Source organism: Drosophila obscura, unplaced genomic scaffold (genome assembly GCF_018151105.1).
Source record: "Drosophila obscura isolate BZ-5 IFL unplaced genomic scaffold, ASM1815110v1 contig_17, whole genome shotgun sequence".
Classification (NCBI taxonomy): Eukaryota; Metazoa; Arthropoda; class Insecta; order Diptera; family Drosophilidae; genus Drosophila; species Drosophila obscura.
The window spans coordinates 274408-291952 of NW_024542757.1; the positions used below are offsets into that span (position 1 = coordinate 274408).

Consider the following 17545-nt stretch of genomic DNA (forward strand, 5'->3'; position numbering starts at 1 on the left):
ACATACGAATGGTATCTTCGATCAATTCCCAAGGGAATGTCACAATCGGAGCGGCAATGAATTTGGCTATAGTTTTCAGGAAAATGGTAGTATTAGGATTTAAACATACACACCCACGCCCACACCTACTCACTCACACAGACACTTGAATGCAATATGAATTTACAAAACAAAACACACCACACACACAAAAAAAGAAAACAAAAGAAAATTATGCAATTGAAAAATATTTATGCAAATGTACAAAACAAAACAAAAACAAAAACAAAAAAGTAAAGATTTATTTTCCTTTGCCAAGCAAATGCGACATTTTTATCATTATTACAAATTATAATTGTAATTGAATCCCCTAATTTTTTGGTAATTGCTTTTGCAGAATTTACCTTAAACGAAAAATAAACAAGAAAAAAAAAAACAAAACAAAACCAAAAGCCCCAAAAAGAGAGAACCCTTTTATAGTTCTACGTTTTTAGACAGTACGACGAAACGGAAAGTTGACTCGAATCTTACCAAATTAATGATTAATAAGAAGCCTCCACACATAATAAAATTAAATGCATTCAAAATTACTCACTTTGCACGTTTTGCTAAATGAGACATTAACTACACCTGCATTCACTTATTTCACATGAATCCAATATTTGTTCATTCTCCTTCCTTCATTTTCTTTGGGGGATCCGACTACCCCGTTTCAATGAATAGCGAAAACCCACAACACAACACGCCACACCAATCCACACCACAAGAAAGCGAGGATAATACAGACATTGGCGGCGCATGATATATGCATTATATATGTAATTCCATTAAAACAAAAATCCTAATTATAACATATTAAAAATAACTACTTATTAACAAAAACATAAAAAACAAAAACAAAAACCCAAAATAAGACAAGAAAAAGAAAAAGGAAAAACATTTAATGATGAAAATCAAGATGCAGTGAGCAGAGATGTGTGAAACTTGAATAAAAATGCTTTTGCAAAAAGTGTTTGAAATTGCGACATGTGGCTGTAGTTTTATTCTTCCGCAGGGAACACAAGACACAACGAAACGTCCTTTGGGGCGGTTATAAGATAAGGAATTATTTGCGATTTGTTTGGTTCAACACAAAGCACATTAGCTCCAGCACAAACGCCAGCAAACTGGTGACAGTTCCACCGATATAGACGTACCATATGTAGATATAGTCATCCCATATGAGATCATGATAGGTCTCGTGATCACTCTCCTCGCTGTAGTTCAGCTTTCCCATTCGAACGAACTCGTTGAAGGACTGCCTGAACCATAGATCGTACAGTCCACTGGCGTGGGTGTTGGCCACATATTGATTGAAGACCTTGCGATAGACGGAATTCTTGCGCATGGGTGCGGTGAGTGGCATAAACTCCAAGAAGAATATCTCCTGGGATCGGCGAAAGATCGGACGCCGCAGGTGGGACTGCTTTATCTGAAGAAACGGCCACAGGGTGCTGGTCACGGGATAGGCATAGGAGCTGTTCAAGGCACTCCGCTTGGCCAAAAACTCGACCGTTGACGGGATTATCTCAAAGGTGTCCGAGTACTCGTGCAGGTTCTTGTTATTGGTTCCGTTCATTAGGGCCACCTCTTGCTCGGCGAGGAGTATCTTGACGCGGTTTGTGCGCAGGTCCTCGTAGCTGCCTATGTGATAGGCTGCTGGGGGGTCGACTAGCAGGGTCGACAGATTGGCGCTGTAGAAGGTGCTGATGATGATGACTGCCACCATAAGCAGGATGTACAGGAGAGTGCGGCTGTAGGAGAGGCGCTTAGGCCATACAAACGACTGGCCTAGAAGGGCCCTCAGCACGTGGTCGCCGAGGATGTGCCCGAAGCTCAATGCGATCGACAGTCCCGAGTCCAGACGATGGGCATTGCCCAGCAGCAGGGCCAGAAGAAGCATCAGGGCCAGAAAGTAGGGCCATCCCTTCAGGCTGAAGTAGAGACTGGAGCGCGGCACATTTGGCTCCACGGGCAGGATGAGAAACCAGTTGGAGACCTCCAGCACACTGCTGGCAAGGAACGGCTCGGGATCGAGGTTGGAAAGGACGAGGGGAAAATCCACTTGACTTTCATTCACTGTGGCAACAATCATATCTTGCTCAGGTGTCTCGTTCAGCGGCATTAGGTGCCACAGATACCGCACAGTGGTGTTCAAGCTCCTGGCGAAGTTTCTGTAGAACTGAATGAGGTACCCAGTTATCTGTCGATCTCCACGTGCATCTCGATAGATCAGAGAGCGCGGCAAGATGCTGAATGGTATGACGCCGATTTGGTGACCCGCGAGATCTCTTACCTGCGGCTCATAGTACCGACGCATGTGCCCCAGACGACGCCTCACCACCTCCAAGTGCGGAAAGGCCCGATAGCTATAGATGTACTCACGATCGGGGCCCCACAAAGCCACGACATTGAGCATGTCGTACGAACGACACTCCGCGAAAAGAGCGCTGAGGTTTGTCTCCAGCGTAACCATAAGAAGGGTCGGAGTGTCCCGAATCTCCTCAAGATTTGCATGCAGAGCGCCCATTGTACCCTCGCCCTCGGAGCCCAGGCAAGCAAGGGCCAGCATATTCTTGTTAAAGCTTTGTTTGAGGTTAAAGCTTTGGTTGGCATTAAAGTTCAAGATGGGAATGCCAATGGGGAGATCCCCTGGGGTCCAGCAGGTGTCAGTATCAGCCTCGTTCTGCAGCAGGAGCACTGACTGAAAGGAGACCTCAGCCCTGAGAGCCTCCAGGATGTTCAGCAACGCCGCTTCCTGTGCATCCGCAACACTCAAGGAAACTATAAAACCGAATATAGTCGCAAGCGACATCTTAATGTTCACGCTTGAAATGTTTGCCCTGGAATGAATTTTCCATATCTGCCAAGAGGCCAGCTGCCGACGCTAATTCGCGTTCCAATCGTTGGGCACTCACCCCCCTAATAGCTGACTGAAATCGCCAAAGGACAGAGCATAATTTACGTCATTTATCGGTCGGCAATAGTTTTCCATGACTTGCAAGTACATGGAATGGAAAAAATGTCTTTGTCTCAAAAGAACTCAACTAAAAAGAAAACTCACGAAGTCGTGATGAAACAACAAATGAGAGTTTATTACATTTGAACAGATAGTCTATGAATAATAATTAATTACATATAATTAGTCGTGACGTCCTCCTTGCCGCCACTTGTTGTACAAAACTTCGCCAAGGAACGTCAGCAGACTGGCAAAAGTGCCGCCAATATATGCAAGCCAGATGAAGTAAAAGTCCTTCCACATAAGGTCCTGATAGGGCTGGGTGCTATTGTCCACATTGTAGTTTATCTTATGCATGCAAATGAGCTCATTGAAGGTCTTCCTGAACCAGTACCTGTAAAGGCCACTTGCTTGGGCATTGAGGACAAAATTGGAAAAGGCCTGAAGATAGATTGAGTTCCTTGGAAGGGGCAGGGCTAAAATCATAACCCGGGCTAAACTCTATTTCCCGAGACCTCCGAAAGATGGGACGCGTCAGCCTGGCCTGCGAAAGCTGAAGAAGTGGCCACAATGTGGTGGTAATCGGATATGCATAAGCGGGGTTCAGCGAGCTGCGCATCAGTTGGAAAATTTTCGAGGAGTTGGTAATCTCAAATATATCCACAATTTTCCCAAATTGTTCTGCACCAAGAGTTTTATTTATGAAGGTAAATTCAGCGGGAATAACAAGAATTTTTAAATTCCCCAATCGCATGTCCTGGAAACTGAGAATTTGACGATCTATGGGTGGATGCACAAGCCCCGACTCCAGATTGACATTGAAAATGTTGGAAATGGTCATGGTGTGCAAAAACAGAAGCCCATAGATTAACATAAGCCTCGGGGAGAGGCCATAGGGCAGCACAAATGGTTGGGCCAAGAATCCGCGCAGGACATAGTCCCAAATGATGCCCAAACTTACGCTAGGAGCCAACCCTGCTTCCAGGCGCTGAACATTACTGAGCACTAGAGCCAGAAGTAATACTATGGGAATCAGCTTGTGGACTTTAATAATGTAGAAGAGATGAGCCCGTGGAATGTTCGCCTCCATGGGGAGTATAAGAAACCAACTGGACATCTCCATCACGACGTTATCGTACCAGCACTCGCCTAAGCTGGTAACGACTAGAGGAATGTCCACACTTCCGTCTTTCGACCGGCCAACCACTGTCTTCATATTGGTGGTCTCTTCCTCAGGCACATAGTCCCAACAGATATGCATCGTGGCATTCAATGTGCCGACAAAGTTCCTTATTAAGTGCGCGAGGTATCCCGTCATCCTACGTCGTCCTTGGGCATCTCGATAGACCACCGATCGAGGCATGATATTGTCAGGTAAAACGTTGATCTGGTATCCTTCCATGTTCTTGACTTGCGGCTCAACGTAGCGACGGATGTGGAGCACTCGACGCTTCACCACCTGCAGACGAGGAAAGGCCCGATAGCTGTAGACAAATTCGCGATCGGAGTCCTTCAAGGCCAACACATTGAGCATCTTGTGGGAGCGACAGTCCTCGAACAGAGCACTCAGGTTGGTGTCCGATTGGGTCATTATGATGGTTGGAGTGTAGCGAATGTCTTGTAGATTTCTATAGAGAGCCTTCATGGTGTCGCCTTCACTGCGGTTCACGCACACCATTGCCAGCATCTCCGAGTTGAATATCTTCTTCAGACAAACACCTTGATTCGCGTTCAAGATCAGGATGGGAATGTCTTGGTCAAAGTCCTCTCGGGTCCAGCAGGAGTCGGCATCCTTTTCATTTCGCAGCAGGAGAATAGAACGAAATGGCAGCTCCTTCCTCAGAGATTTCACGATGTGCCCCAAAGGCACATCCTGCGCCTCAACCAAAATGATTGCGAGTGCGAGTACAAGAAATAACCGACGCCACATTTTAAAGTTTGCTCTTCAACGTTGTGCAATTGAATGAAGTGAGAGCTTGGAAATCCTTTAAATATCCATGGGCTATTGGGGCCCCTTTGCATTCCCTCTTTTGCAATTGCATGGCAGATTGTTATCAATTAACGACTGGCGGACTGTGCCCTAATGACAAACCAACAATGCCAATGGCCGGCAATTAAAAACTTAAATCCTTTTACAGGTTGTGGAGGCATCAACCTCTTGAGCGGGGGTCAGGGTCTCGTCCTGGGATCTCCGCGTGGCAATTAGCTGTATGATGTACAAAGTCGATAGCGTGTGACATCTCTAGATGATTAATTAGTTTTGAGATCATAGTTTTCAGTAATTGGGACTTTTTTAAGATCCCATCCATTACACACATGAACTTCTTCTGAAGTCTGGACATCGAACTTTTGCGAAGAATATGAAGTCATGTATTTTTCCTTGCACTCAGCTACTGGCAACGTATGTATTACTCTGGATTCTGGCTGATGTGACGGCAGTGCTTGAATCCCCGCATGCAACACACCTCACCCTTTAGGATAAAACCCCCCTTACCCCCCTTGAAAACCTGTCTATGAAAAATCATGTATTTTTTCCATTGGAAAGTCTTCCAAGAAATATTTATTATTTATTCATTATGTGATTAATAAATTAAAAACAGGTAGTCTATGGACTACCTCCATGCTTCCATTTAAAGTACAAAACTTCGAAAATGAATACCAGGAGACTGGCAAAAGTGCCGCCAATATACAGAAGCCAGATAAAGAAGAAATCCTCCCACACGAGATCCTGATAGGGCTGCGTGCTGTTGTCCACATGGTAGCTTATCTTACCAAATGCAACGAGCTCATTGAAGGTTCTTCTGAACCAAAATTCGTACAGGCCACTATCGTGGGTAAGCAAAAGGAATTGATTGAAGGCCTGCCAATAGATTGAGTTCTTCGGAAGGGGCATGGCGAAGATACTACCCGGATTAAATACTATCTCTTGGGACCTGCGAAAGATGGGACGCGTCAATCTGGCCTGTGAAAGCTGAAGAAGTGGCCATGTTGTGGTGGTTACCGTATATGCATAGGAGGGGTTCAATGAGTTTCGCATCCTTTGAAAAAAGGTTGAGGAGTTGGTAGTCTCAAAGATATGCCATTTTTGCTGCAGATTCCCTTCACCGAGAAACATCTTTAATAGGGGAAGTTCGGGTTCATAAACAAGAATTTTCAGTTTCTTCATTTGAATGTCCTGGAAACTGAGAACTCGACGATCGACAGGTGGATGCACCAGCCACGATTCTAGACTGACATTAAAAATGCTGCACATGAGCATGCTGCAAAACAACAGAAGCCCATAAATATACATGACCCTCAAGGAGGGACCATGGGGCAGCACGAATGGTTGTGCCAAGGATCCACGTACGACATAGCTGCCAAAGATTCTCAAGCTTACGCTGGGTCCCAAACCCTTTTCCAGTCGCTGAACAAAACTGAGCACTAGGGCCAGAAGTATTATCATGGGCATCAGTTTGTAGACTTCCATCCTGTAGAAGAGACGAGCCCGTGGAGTGTTCGCCTCCATGGGGAGCATAAGAAACCAACTGGCTTGCTCCAGCACAATGCTATTCGTACCGAATTCGTCAAGATTGGTAAAGACTAGAGGAAAGTCCACAGCTCCCCCATTTGACAGGTTTAACATCGTCATTTTATCGATGATCTCTTCCTCAGGCACATAGTCCCAACAGATATGCATCGTGGCATTTAATGTGCCGACAAAGTTCCTTATTAAGTGCGCGAGGTATCCCGTCATCCTACGACGTCCCTGGGCATCTCGATAGACCACCGATCGAGGCATAATATTGTCAGGTAAAACGTTGATCTGGTATCCTTCCATGTTCTTGACTTGCGGCTCAATGTAGCGACGGATGTGGAGCACTCGACGCTTCACCACCTGCAGACGAGGAAAGGCCCGATAGCTGTAGACAAATTCGCGATCGGAGTCCTTCAAGGCCAGCACATTGAGCATCTTGTGGGAGCGACAGTCCTCGAACAGAGCACTCAGGTTGGTGTCCGATCGAGTCATTATGATGGTTGGAGTGTAGCGAATGTCTTGTAGATTTCTATAGAGAGCCTTCATGGTGTCGCCTTCACTGCGGTTCACGCACACCATTGCCAGCATCTCCGAGTTGAATATCTTCTTCAGATAAACACCTTGATTGGCGTTCAAGTTCAGGATGGGAATGTCTTGGTCAAAGTCCTCTCGGGTCCAGCAGGAGTCGGCATCCTTTTCATTTCGCAGCAGGAGAATAGAACGAAATGGCAGCTCCTTCCTCAGAGATTTCATGATGTGCCTCAAAGCCACATAATGTGCCTCAACCAAACTGATTGTGAGTGCGAGCGCGAGTACAAGAAATAACCGACGCCCCATTTTAAAGTTTGCTCTTCAACGTTGTGCAATTGAATGAAGTGAGAGCTTGAAAATCCTTTAAATATCCATGGGCTATTGGGGTCCCTTTGCATTCCCCCTTTTGCAATTGCATGGCAGATTGTTATCAATTAACGACTGGCGGACTGTGCCCTAATGACAAACCAACAATGCCAATGGCCGGCAATTAAAAACTTAAATCCTTTTACAGGTTGTGGAGGCATCAACCTCTTGAGCGGGGGTCAGGGTCTCGTCCTGGGATCTCCGCGTGGCAATTAGCTGTATGATGTACAAAGTCGATAGCGTGTGACATCTCTAGATGATTAATTAGTTTTGAGATCGTAGTTTTCAGTAATTGGGACTTTTTTAAGATCCCATCCATTACACACATGAACTTCTTCTGAAGTCTGGACATCGAACTTTTGCGAAGAATATGAAGTCATGTATTTTTCCTTGCACTCAGCTACTGGCAACGTATGTATTACTCTGGATTCTGGCTGATGTGACGGCAGTGCTTGAATCCCCGCATGCAACACACCTCAATCTTTTGGATAAAACCCCCCTTACCCCCCTTGAAAACCTGTCTATGAAAAATCATGTATTTTTTCCATTGGAAAGTCTTCCAAGAAATATTTATTATTTATTCATTATGTGATTATTAAATTAAAAACAGGTAGTCTATGGACTAACTCCATGCTTCCATTTAAAGTACAAAACTTCGAAAATGAATACCAGGAGACTGGCAAAAGTGCCGCCAATATACAGAAGCCAGATAAAGAAGAAATCCTCCCACACGAGATCCTGATAGGGCTGCGTGCTATTGTCCACATGGTAGCTCATCATACCCAATGCAGCGAGCTCATTGAAGGTTCTTCTGAACCAAAATTCGTACAGGCCACTATCGTGGGTAAGCAAAAGGAATTGATTGAAGGCCTGCCAATAGATTGAGTTCTTCGGAAGGGGCATGGCGAAGATACTACCCGGATGAAATACTATCTCTTGGGACCTGCGAAAGATGGGACGCGTCAGTCTGGCCTGGGAAAGCTGAAGAAGTGGCCATGTTGTGGTGGTTACCGTATATGCATAGGAGGGGTTCAAGGAGTTTCGCATCCTTTGAAAAAAGGTTGAGGAGTTGGTAGTCTCAAAGATATGCCATTTTTGCTCCAGATTCCCTTCACCGAGAAACATTTTTAATAGGGGAAGTTCGGGTTCATAAACAAGAATTTTCAGTTTCTTCATTTGAATGTCCTGGAAACTGAGAACTAGACGATCGACAGGTGGATGCACCAGCCACGATTCTAGACTGACATTAAAAATGCTGCCCATGAGCATGCTGCAAAAAAACAGAAGCCCATAAATATACATGACCCTCAAGGAGGGACCATGGGGCAGCACGAATGGTTGTGCCAAGGATCCACGTACGATATAGCCGCCAAAGATTCTCAAGCTTACGCTGGGTCCCAAACCCTTTTCCAGTCGCTGAACAAAACTGAGCACTAGTGCCAGAAGTATTATCATGGGCATCAGTTTGTAGACTTCCATCCTGTAGAAGAGACGAGCCCGTGGAGTGTTCGCCTCCATGGGGAGCATAAGAAACCAACTGGCTTGCTCCAGCACAATGCTATTCGTACCGAATTCGTCAGGACTGGCACAGACTAAAGGAAAGTCCACAGCTCCACCATTTGACAGGTTTAACATCGTCATTTTATCGATGATCTCCTCCTCAGGCACATAGTCCCAACAGATATGCATCGTGGCATTTAATGTGCCGACAAAGTTCCTTATTAAGTGCGCGAGGTATCCCGTCATCCTACGACGTCCCTGGGCATCTCGATAGACCACCGATCGAGGCATAATATTGTCAGGTAAAACGTTGATCTGGTATCCTTCCATGTTCTTGACTTGCGGCTCAATGTAGCGACGGATGTGGAGCACTCGACGCTTCACCACCTGCAGACGAGGAAAGGCCCGATAGCTGTAGACAAATTCGCGATCGGAGTCCTTCAAGGCCAACACATTGAGCATCTTGTGGGAGCGACAGTCCTCGAACAGAGCACTCAGGTTGGTGTCCGATTGGGTCATTATGATGGTTGGAGTGTAGCGAATGTCTTGTAGATTTCTATAGAGAGCCTTCATGGTGTCGCCTTCACTGCGGTTCACGCACACCATTGCCAGCATCTCCGAGTTGAATATCTTCTTCAGATAAACACCTTGATTGGCGTTCAAGTTCAGGATGGGAATGTCTTGGTCAAAGTCCTCTCGCGACCAGCAGGAGTCGGCATCCTTTTCATTTCGCAGCAGGAGAATAGAACGAAATGGCAGCTCCTTCCTCAGAGATTTCATGATGTGCCTCAAAGCCACATAATGTGCCTCAACCAAACTGATTGTGAGTGCGAGCGCGAGTACAAGAAATAACCGACGCCCCATTTTAAAGTTTGCTCTTCAACGTTGTGCAATTGAATGAAGTGAGAGCTTGGAAATCCTTTAAATATCCATGGGCTATTGGGGCCCCTTTGCATTCCCCCTTTTGCAATTGCATGGCAGATTGTTATCAATTAACGGCTGGCGGACTGTTTCAGCTTTTTCTACGCCTTTTGTACGCCCTAATTACAAATCAAATACGGCATGACCAAAGGCCGGCAATTAAAAATTTCATCGAGCTTAGAGATCCCTTATAGGTTTTTTTGCACTTTGTAAATTTACATCATCGGGATAGTAAAAACTTTTTACGGATAGGGTCATTATTATGCATACAAACCACCACAAAATTTTCCAGCCGCTATACGATTTCAAGTTGGGCGGCAAAATCATGGCCCCGCCAGTGATGGACACTCGACCGATGTGCCAAAAAACTTGGCCACACTTACATTTCTTTACGTACACATTTACGTGATATGCTTTTATTTACTATTGACCGTGGTTGTTTAACCACTATTCACAAGAAATCTAATTTAAGTAAGTTCCACATCAATTGCAAAAAAATACATATTGTGCTGAAGGTTCTAGCTAGCTGCTAATATTAAACCGAATGTCAAAATCGAGGAATATGATTTCCGATTATGGATAGAGAGCAATTAACCCATTGTCGACCAGTGGTTATTTAAATATTATGAAACTTGACGTATTTTAGCGCAGTCAGGGTGAAAGATAGACGGATCTATATTATAGAAACTGTGTTAATTAGCGCCGTTTATTTCAAAGTTTAAATAGAGGTTTTTTAATGGTGGGTTTAGTGGGCTAAAGTGAACTCAGTTTGTTCAGAACGTTCATTTGAACCAATGGAACGACACATGGAAAAACAATTAAAATTATTTATACATGGTAAAATGAATGTCGCTGAAATCGGTGTTTACATTTATCCGCAACTCTGCAAATAATGATGGTTACGTGACCAACCGATTGACACACTCGTATGAAATTTGTGAACCCAAGAATTGAAAAGAAAACGAAATTGTTGCTTTAGTTGTGTAATGTTATTTGAAAAGAAAGAGTGGAAAGGAAATCAGCAAAAACAACAATAAAGTTAGATCGCGCGATATTCCGTCGATGACGTCGACGCTGCTATACATATGTACATCCGTTGGAGTGCGTGTGTCTAAAAATCAACTTGTTAGCACATTTCCTTTTCCATCAAAATAGTGTGAATACGTGTGGTGATAGCTGTACAAATTAGATACATTCTCATCTCAGCCTGAAGAGAGCTCAGCTAACTTAATTTCATTTACTTTTAGACGTAGGAAACGCAATAAGCAACTTTAAGAACTAAATCAACAGAGAACCAGACGACAACAAAGGCAAAGAAACGATCAAGAGTTGTTGAAAATTCAAAATTAAAATTGAAAACATTTTTGGATTTGGATTGGCAGCAAAGCAGCACCGCCCCGCACCACCCAACAGGCTAAAATAAAAGCATAAACATGAATGCACTTTTGCGCCGCGAGGGAAGGACTCTGAAAACGAATTACCAGCTTCAGAATTTTTACAAACGCTGTAAGTTCCGATAATCACGATATGGCTCAAAACCTTTCCATTGATTTTATACGCGAAGGGACCGTCTCTGTGTGTATGCGTGTGTGTGACGTCTGTGTATGTGTTTGTTTTGATTTGCTGTTTCATGACCAGCTGATTCGTGGGCACTGAAATTTCCCTTGTCCATTTATAAATTTCCCTTTAGCGCGGCATCGTCTGGAGTTTGAAAATTTCTCTAAAATTAAATTAAATAAATATGTGTGGTTCGCCTTGAAACACGCCATCTATCAAATAAAGCTTATCTTTAGTTTGAGCGAGATTTCGGTTATCAGCTGACCAATGATTAACCCATTCAATAAATATATCACGAAGAACTCTCTTAATTTTCTAGGTTTGTTAGATTTTGCTGACCTGAAATGGTGATGAGGACCGGTTCAGGGAAAGGAACAGGTACCAGGTACAGGTAGAAGCACAGACAATGCGACGCCGCAAACAATATGTACAGTCCATCAGCATTTTCAAGGTTCATATTCGTAATTGGTCGCCTATTTTCGGTCAGAATACGTTCGGTTTTTGTGTGTATGTTCGCCTAGCACTGCCTTGATCGATTGCCAAATGTAAGAAGAAACAAAGAGAAATGAGAAAAGCAAAAGTGAACCGTAGAAAAGTGCAGTTTTCGCACATTTCTGAATGTTTGCCACATTGTTTATTTATAGCGACAGAGATTTCCCATTTCTCTCTAGAGGGTTTCCGCTCAATTTGTTCTCCGAGAATCTGCTTTACATAAGCTCCAGGTGTTAATTCAAGTGTCGCTTCTCGCTTCGCAGCTCGTATTATCAGCATTACCAACTCGTTCCGTCTGGGCCCAATGCACAAGCCACTACAGAGACCTACCTATCAGCGGCAAACCGTTTGCTATTATTGCTCGACGTGATTAATAATTTATTTTGTTTTTTTCCTTTCCTTCTTTGTTTGCTCGCTCGCTTACACAATTCGCCGGCTGTTCGAGATTATTGAACTGTTTTTTTTCTTTATTTTTGTTTTGTCGAGGGGTGGAGGGGGAGACCTTGGTAAAAAAAAAACGCGATTGCGTTTCTATTATTGGTCATTTGGTCATTGCTCTGGGAGAATCCTTTGTAGCGCCTTTGTTTTAATTATCCATTATCCATTATTTTGCTTATGACAATTTTCGACCTTTGCAGATCTCAAAACGAGCAGTTGTGCCGCTTGCACCGCTGACTACACAAATGGGGCAACGGAAAAGGAATGCGAACACACTCAGAGGAGATCCACATCGGCCATAAGTGGCTCTCAGCACCAATGGGTGCACCAACGAAATCTGTTTCAGAATCAGTCAGTATATAGGTACGGCTATTACTATTCGGGCCATGGGTTTCGACATCTGCACGCCAGCCGATCCCTGCTCGAGTCGTCTACCTCAAAGATCGATGTCACTGTCAAGAAGCTAAAGAACCAGCAGAAGGAGAAGGTGGAGGAGATCATGAAGGAGGTGGCCAATGGCCAGGCAGCGGCGAGGACTGCAGCTACCGCCACTGCCGGGGCGGACATAAACGAGACCGCGAAGTCCGGCGACGCAGCTGGAGCGGCCTCATTGACCCCAGCAGCGGACAAAACGGTGGCCAAACCAAAAAAGTCGCTGGGATTGCGCATCTGGGATGAACTGGTCCACTACTACCATGGCTTTCGGCTGCTCTTCATTGATGTGGCCATCTGCTCGAAGCTTCTCTGGCGCGTCCTCAACGGCAAGAGTCTCACCAGACGTGAGAATAAGCAGCTTCAGAGGACAACATCGGATCTGTTCCGATTGATTCCATTCTCGGTGTTTATTATAGTCCCGTTCATGGAGCTATTGCTGCCGGTTTTCATCAAATTCTTTCCGGGAATGCTGCCGTCCACGTTCCAAACGGCCAAGGATCAGCAGGATAAGCTGAGGCAGTCGCTGGGCGTGCGCCTGGAGGTGGCCAAGTTCCTGCAGAAGACCTTGGACCAAATGCCCGTTCAGCATAAGGAGCACAGCAGCGAGGAGGCTAAGCAGTTTGAGGAATTCTTCAAAAAGATCCGCCATCCCAGTGAGAAAGTGAGCAATGATGATATTATCAAGTTTGCCAAGCGCTTCGATGATGAGATTACCTTGGACTCACTGTCTCGGGAGCAGCTGGCGGCCCTCTGCCGTGTCCTCGAGATGAATACGCTTGGCACCAGTAATCTGCTTCGATTCCAGCTGCGCCTCAAGCTGCGCTATTTGGCCACCGACGATCGGGTGATAGTCCGCGAGGGCGTTGAATCCCTCGACCTTATCGAGCTGCAGCAGGCCTGCAAGGCGCGTGGCATGAGGGCGTACGGTCTCACCGAGGAGCGCCTTCGCTCCCAGCTGAAGGAGTGGATCGATCTGTCGCTGAACGAACAGGTTCCATCCACGCTGCTGCTGTTGTCCCGAGCCATGCTCATCTCCGATGAAGGCAATGCCACGGAGAAGCTGAAGGAGACGATGAGGGGGCTGCCGGATGCGGTGGGTGCCCATACTCGTCATGCCATTGGCGAGAGCGAGGGCAAGGTCGACAACAAGACCAAGATTGAGATCATCAAGGAGGAGGAGCGCAGGATTAGGGAAGAGCGCGAGGAGGAACACGAGGAGGTGATTGCCAAGCGCACAGCAATCAAGGATGAGCAGCCCGCTCCATACGTGTTTGCCGAGCAGCTGACTAGCGCCAAAAATGTATTGGAGCACAAGGAAACCCCCCTGCCCGTCGCTCCCGTTACGGACAAGGGCATCTCGTCCACAGACGTCCAAATGCTCTCCGATGCTTTGAACACACTCTCCTCCGACAAGCAGTTAGTGGTGGAGAAGGAGACCATCAAGGAGCTGAAGGAGGAGCTGCGAGACTACAAAGAGGATGTGGAGGAGCTGCGGGAGGTGCGACAGGTGGTCAAGGAGCCGGTCCGAGAGAGCCGAGCTGCCAAGATGCTCTACAACCGTGTCAACAAGATGATATCCCAGCTGGACGGTGTCCTGAACGATCTGGAGCATCGCCAGCTTCAGATCAAGCAGGCGAATGCCATTGATTGCTCGGAGGCTGAGTCCAGCCCAGAACGGCAGCCCACGGTCCATATTGACGAGCTGGTCGCCACCATCAAACGCATGCGGGAAGCCTCCGACGAGGAGCGGTTCAAGGTGGTGGAGGAGTTACTTGTGAAGCTGGATGCCGACCAGGATGGTGCCATTTCCGTGAATGAAATCACCAAAGCTGTGCAAAGCATCGACAGCCAAGCCACCAATATCGATAAGAAGCAGCTCGAGGAGTTCACCGAGCTGCTCACCACGCAGGCGACCAAGCGACGCAACGAGGAAATCGTTCACATCGACGATCTCATGCAGAACATCAAGAGGCTAAAGGAGACCAGTGACGATGCGCGCCTCCAGCATATCGGGCAAGTTCTGGATAAGTTTGATGCTGACAAGGATGGCGTCATTACCGTCAACGAAATTCGAAAGGCAATTTGAACGGAATAGCGCATTGAAGACCCCAGCATTAACCTATTATATATCTTCTATATCGACAGGTGATGGAGTCCATTGGTCGTGACAACATCAATCTTAGTGAGAAGGCCATCGATGAACTCATTTGCCTGCTGGACAAGGAGCAAATCCTGCATGCGGAGGAGAAGATTGAGAGGGCCATTGCCAGAAGCTTGAAGGATGCCGAGAAGCTCAAGGCTGAGGTGGACAAAAAGGATAAGGAGTTAGCCAATCTGGTGGACGGCCTTCATGACTCCGCCAAGGAGATCAAGGACATTGCCAGCGATTTGGGGGCCATGGACATAGCTAAGAAGTTGAAATCAGAAGTAAGCCAACTTTAATCTGATCCCCATCTCATTGTGAAATGCTTTAATTGTGATCATTCTCACCTGACCCATAGGCCCCATTCCAAGACACGGCTCAGACGTTGAAGGACTGTGCCAAGGAGCTGAGCGATGAGCCGCCTAAACCGCCAGTATCCCCAGATGATAACAAAACGAATCCCAAACGCAGCGCTCCTTCTAAAGATTCGAAAAATCCCGGTCCACCCAAGTCATCGGGCGGGGGCGGTGGAGGTGGCATTTCAGCGAGTGCCGGTAATGTTACTACAGAGGCCGTGATCCGAGAGGCAGCCGAGCGTCAGGTGGAAAAGCTCCTGCCCAAGGACATTACCCTACCGCACACGATACCGACTGCAACACCATCAATCCCTCCTGTAACAAATAAGGCCGCGGCAAGCGCATCGCCTCAACCCCAATCCTCTGTAAATGCCTCAAAAAAAGTGCTCTAAACGACCGTCGAGGCATCGCAAATAGGATCGGTTAAGACGCCTCCCAAGTCGAAGTAATTGGAAAGTGAAGCACGAAAAGTAGGAGGAGAATTTGTTTGCTTATGTGTCCACAATGTTCTTATTAGAATTAGATTGATTGTTGCTATAAAATAACCACAACGAAAACAAACAAAAAAAAAAAAACACTGAGAAAACGATAGAACGCCCAAACCAATACGAAAATCAAACGGTGTATTTAACTTGAATTCTAGACAGAAGTAGGAGCGTCTGCTTAACGCGTGGCTGTAGTACAGTATCCTCTCTCTGAGTAAGGCACAAATATATGAATACCAATCCCCCCACTTGAAATACCTTAACTGTCCTAAACGTCCTATAATAATGCTATAATAACCGATAAAATATGTATGTTACGTATCGGCATTCATCACCGTGAATGATCGGGTGCGCCACTTCACTTGGCCCCAAAAACCATATTAGCGAAGCGATTGTGATCATTAAGCGAAATGTTAATTTACGATTTAGTTCATTTTATTTCTATTCATACGAATGAATCATGCTGAATGGCCAGAGCGGAAAGATATGATTTTGGAATTAAATTGAATTTTGAAACCACGTGATAATTCTAAACAATAATGAGTGTGCTTGAATGAATTAGTTTATGAGAATTTGTAAAAGTGTTTTGCAATAAAATTTAGTATAAAAATGCAAACGTGTACTCCTCTGCATCTGACGTATGTACATGATTCCCTTTTATCGATTCCCTGAATTTTCCATCAATTTGTTGACTCCATTAGTCGTACATACTCGTACAATTAAAACATATTCTGCACAGAAAACGAAGTCAAAACGACTGTTGTTTAATTAATGGATTTTACTCTGAACGGTTGCTGCTAGCAACCACATTCACTGCTTATAACTCAATCATTGCATTGCTTATTACAATCCTTTCAGGAGAATGCTCTTGGGCCAGAGAGCTTGGTCTGGGCTTAAGACCAGCCCGGGGCATACTGAAGCATACCTAGAACTGAGCTCCTAAATGCCAGTGATTCGCATTCGATAACCGCAAGCACCGAAACTTTTGTTGCAACCATCAGGACTTTGCCTTCAACTGGGAACCAGTTACTAGTAGTTTTTCAGCATTCAGCATTTTGTGGGCAATAGGGAGGGTAATAAAAATAAACCACAAAATGTGCAACATTTTCATATTTCTGCCAAGCCACAGTGGCACATAAATTCACTTTACATTTTAGGAAACTAATTGCTGGGCAGATACGGAGATATACAGATGGTTGGAGGAGCACAGATTCCTATCGTACCAATCCAAATTGAGCGAAAAGATCGGTTAGCAGTTTCACTGTGGAAGTTTTCATTGGGTATTGCTTCATCTGGACTCTGGATGATTGACTGCATTAATAAATTTCTAATCAATCGAGGGAATAAATACATATGGTCGACTCCTAGGGTATATTCTGCTCTGGGTCCCGATGTGTTTGTTAAAACTAAATAAATACAGAAAAACTTTCAGCCAACAATCAAATCGAAAATAAATAAGGGCCAAGCGAGGGAAAAGAATACGAATACCCGTACTCATATCCGTGCAGCGAAACTGTATTTAAAGGTAAATAAAACCACGAAAAATGCGAAACAAGCCAAATAATAATAAACTTCAGACCCCTGGGAGGGTGCTGCTGGGGGCCCAAGTGAGAATTGTTGTTTGCAATCAGGCGAAACCCAGCCATCGAGTGGAGCACACTGCAGTGGAGTGGCAGCTCGGAGGAGATGGAGATGAAGATGAAGATGGACAAGAAACTTCTGGCCGAGGGTCCGGGTTCCGGCAAAAACTTTGCTCAGTTCAAAGTGCTTGGAATGCAACAATGAAATTCGAAATCTGCCATGAATTGCAGACAATCATGGGACAGG

The 17545-nt window shown here is 45.4% G+C and overlaps 4 protein-coding genes across 6 annotated transcripts; 1 reads left to right on the forward strand and 3 right to left on the reverse strand.

Moving 5' to 3' along the window:
• Nucleotides 1-1084: 1084 nt before the first annotated feature.
• On the reverse strand, nt 1085-2833 carry LOC111079066. Its single transcript, XM_022374070.2, has one exon. The coding sequence runs from the start codon at nt 2831-2833 to the stop codon at nt 1085-1087; it is 1749 nt and encodes a 582-aa protein (XP_022229762.2).
• Nucleotides 2834-3160: 327 nt separating this feature from the next.
• LOC111079067 lies at nt 3161-7247 on the reverse strand. Its single transcript, XM_022374071.2, is given in 3 exon segments — nt 3161-3466; nt 3468-4850; nt 6357-7247. Coding segments are annotated over 3 exon segments (2580 nt in total).
• A 759-nt stretch (nt 7248-8006) lies between these two features.
• Nucleotides 8007-9671, reverse strand: LOC111079068. Its single transcript, XM_041592127.1, has 2 exons — nt 8751-9671; nt 8007-8372 (listed from the first exon to the last, which is right to left on the reverse strand). Exons 1-2 carry the CDS (start codon nt 9669-9671, stop codon nt 8007-8009), a joined length of 1287 nt encoding a protein of 428 aa, XP_041448061.1.
• Nucleotides 9672-10563: 892 nt separating this feature from the next.
• LOC111079051 (mitochondrial proton/calcium exchanger protein) lies at nt 10564-16450 on the forward strand. 3 transcript variants are annotated; one of them, XM_022374053.2, is made up of 5 exons: nt 10564-10649; nt 11060-11318; nt 12500-14811; nt 14880-15161; nt 15236-16450. In XM_022374053.2, the coding sequence occupies exons 2-5, from the start codon at nt 11246-11248 to the stop codon at nt 15623-15625; spliced, it is 3057 nt and encodes a 1018-aa protein (XP_022229745.2). In that variant the 5' UTR covers nt 10564-10649; nt 11060-11245; the 3' UTR covers nt 15626-16450. The 3 variants fall into 3 exon arrangements, with proteins under 3 accessions (XP_022229745.2, XP_022229744.2, XP_022229743.2); XM_022374052.2 differs by lacking the exon at nt 10564-10649 and adding an exon at nt 10657-10738; XM_022374051.2 differs by lacking the exon at nt 10564-10649 and adding an exon at nt 10675-10937.
• The last annotated feature ends 1095 nt before the right edge of the window (nt 16451-17545 follow it).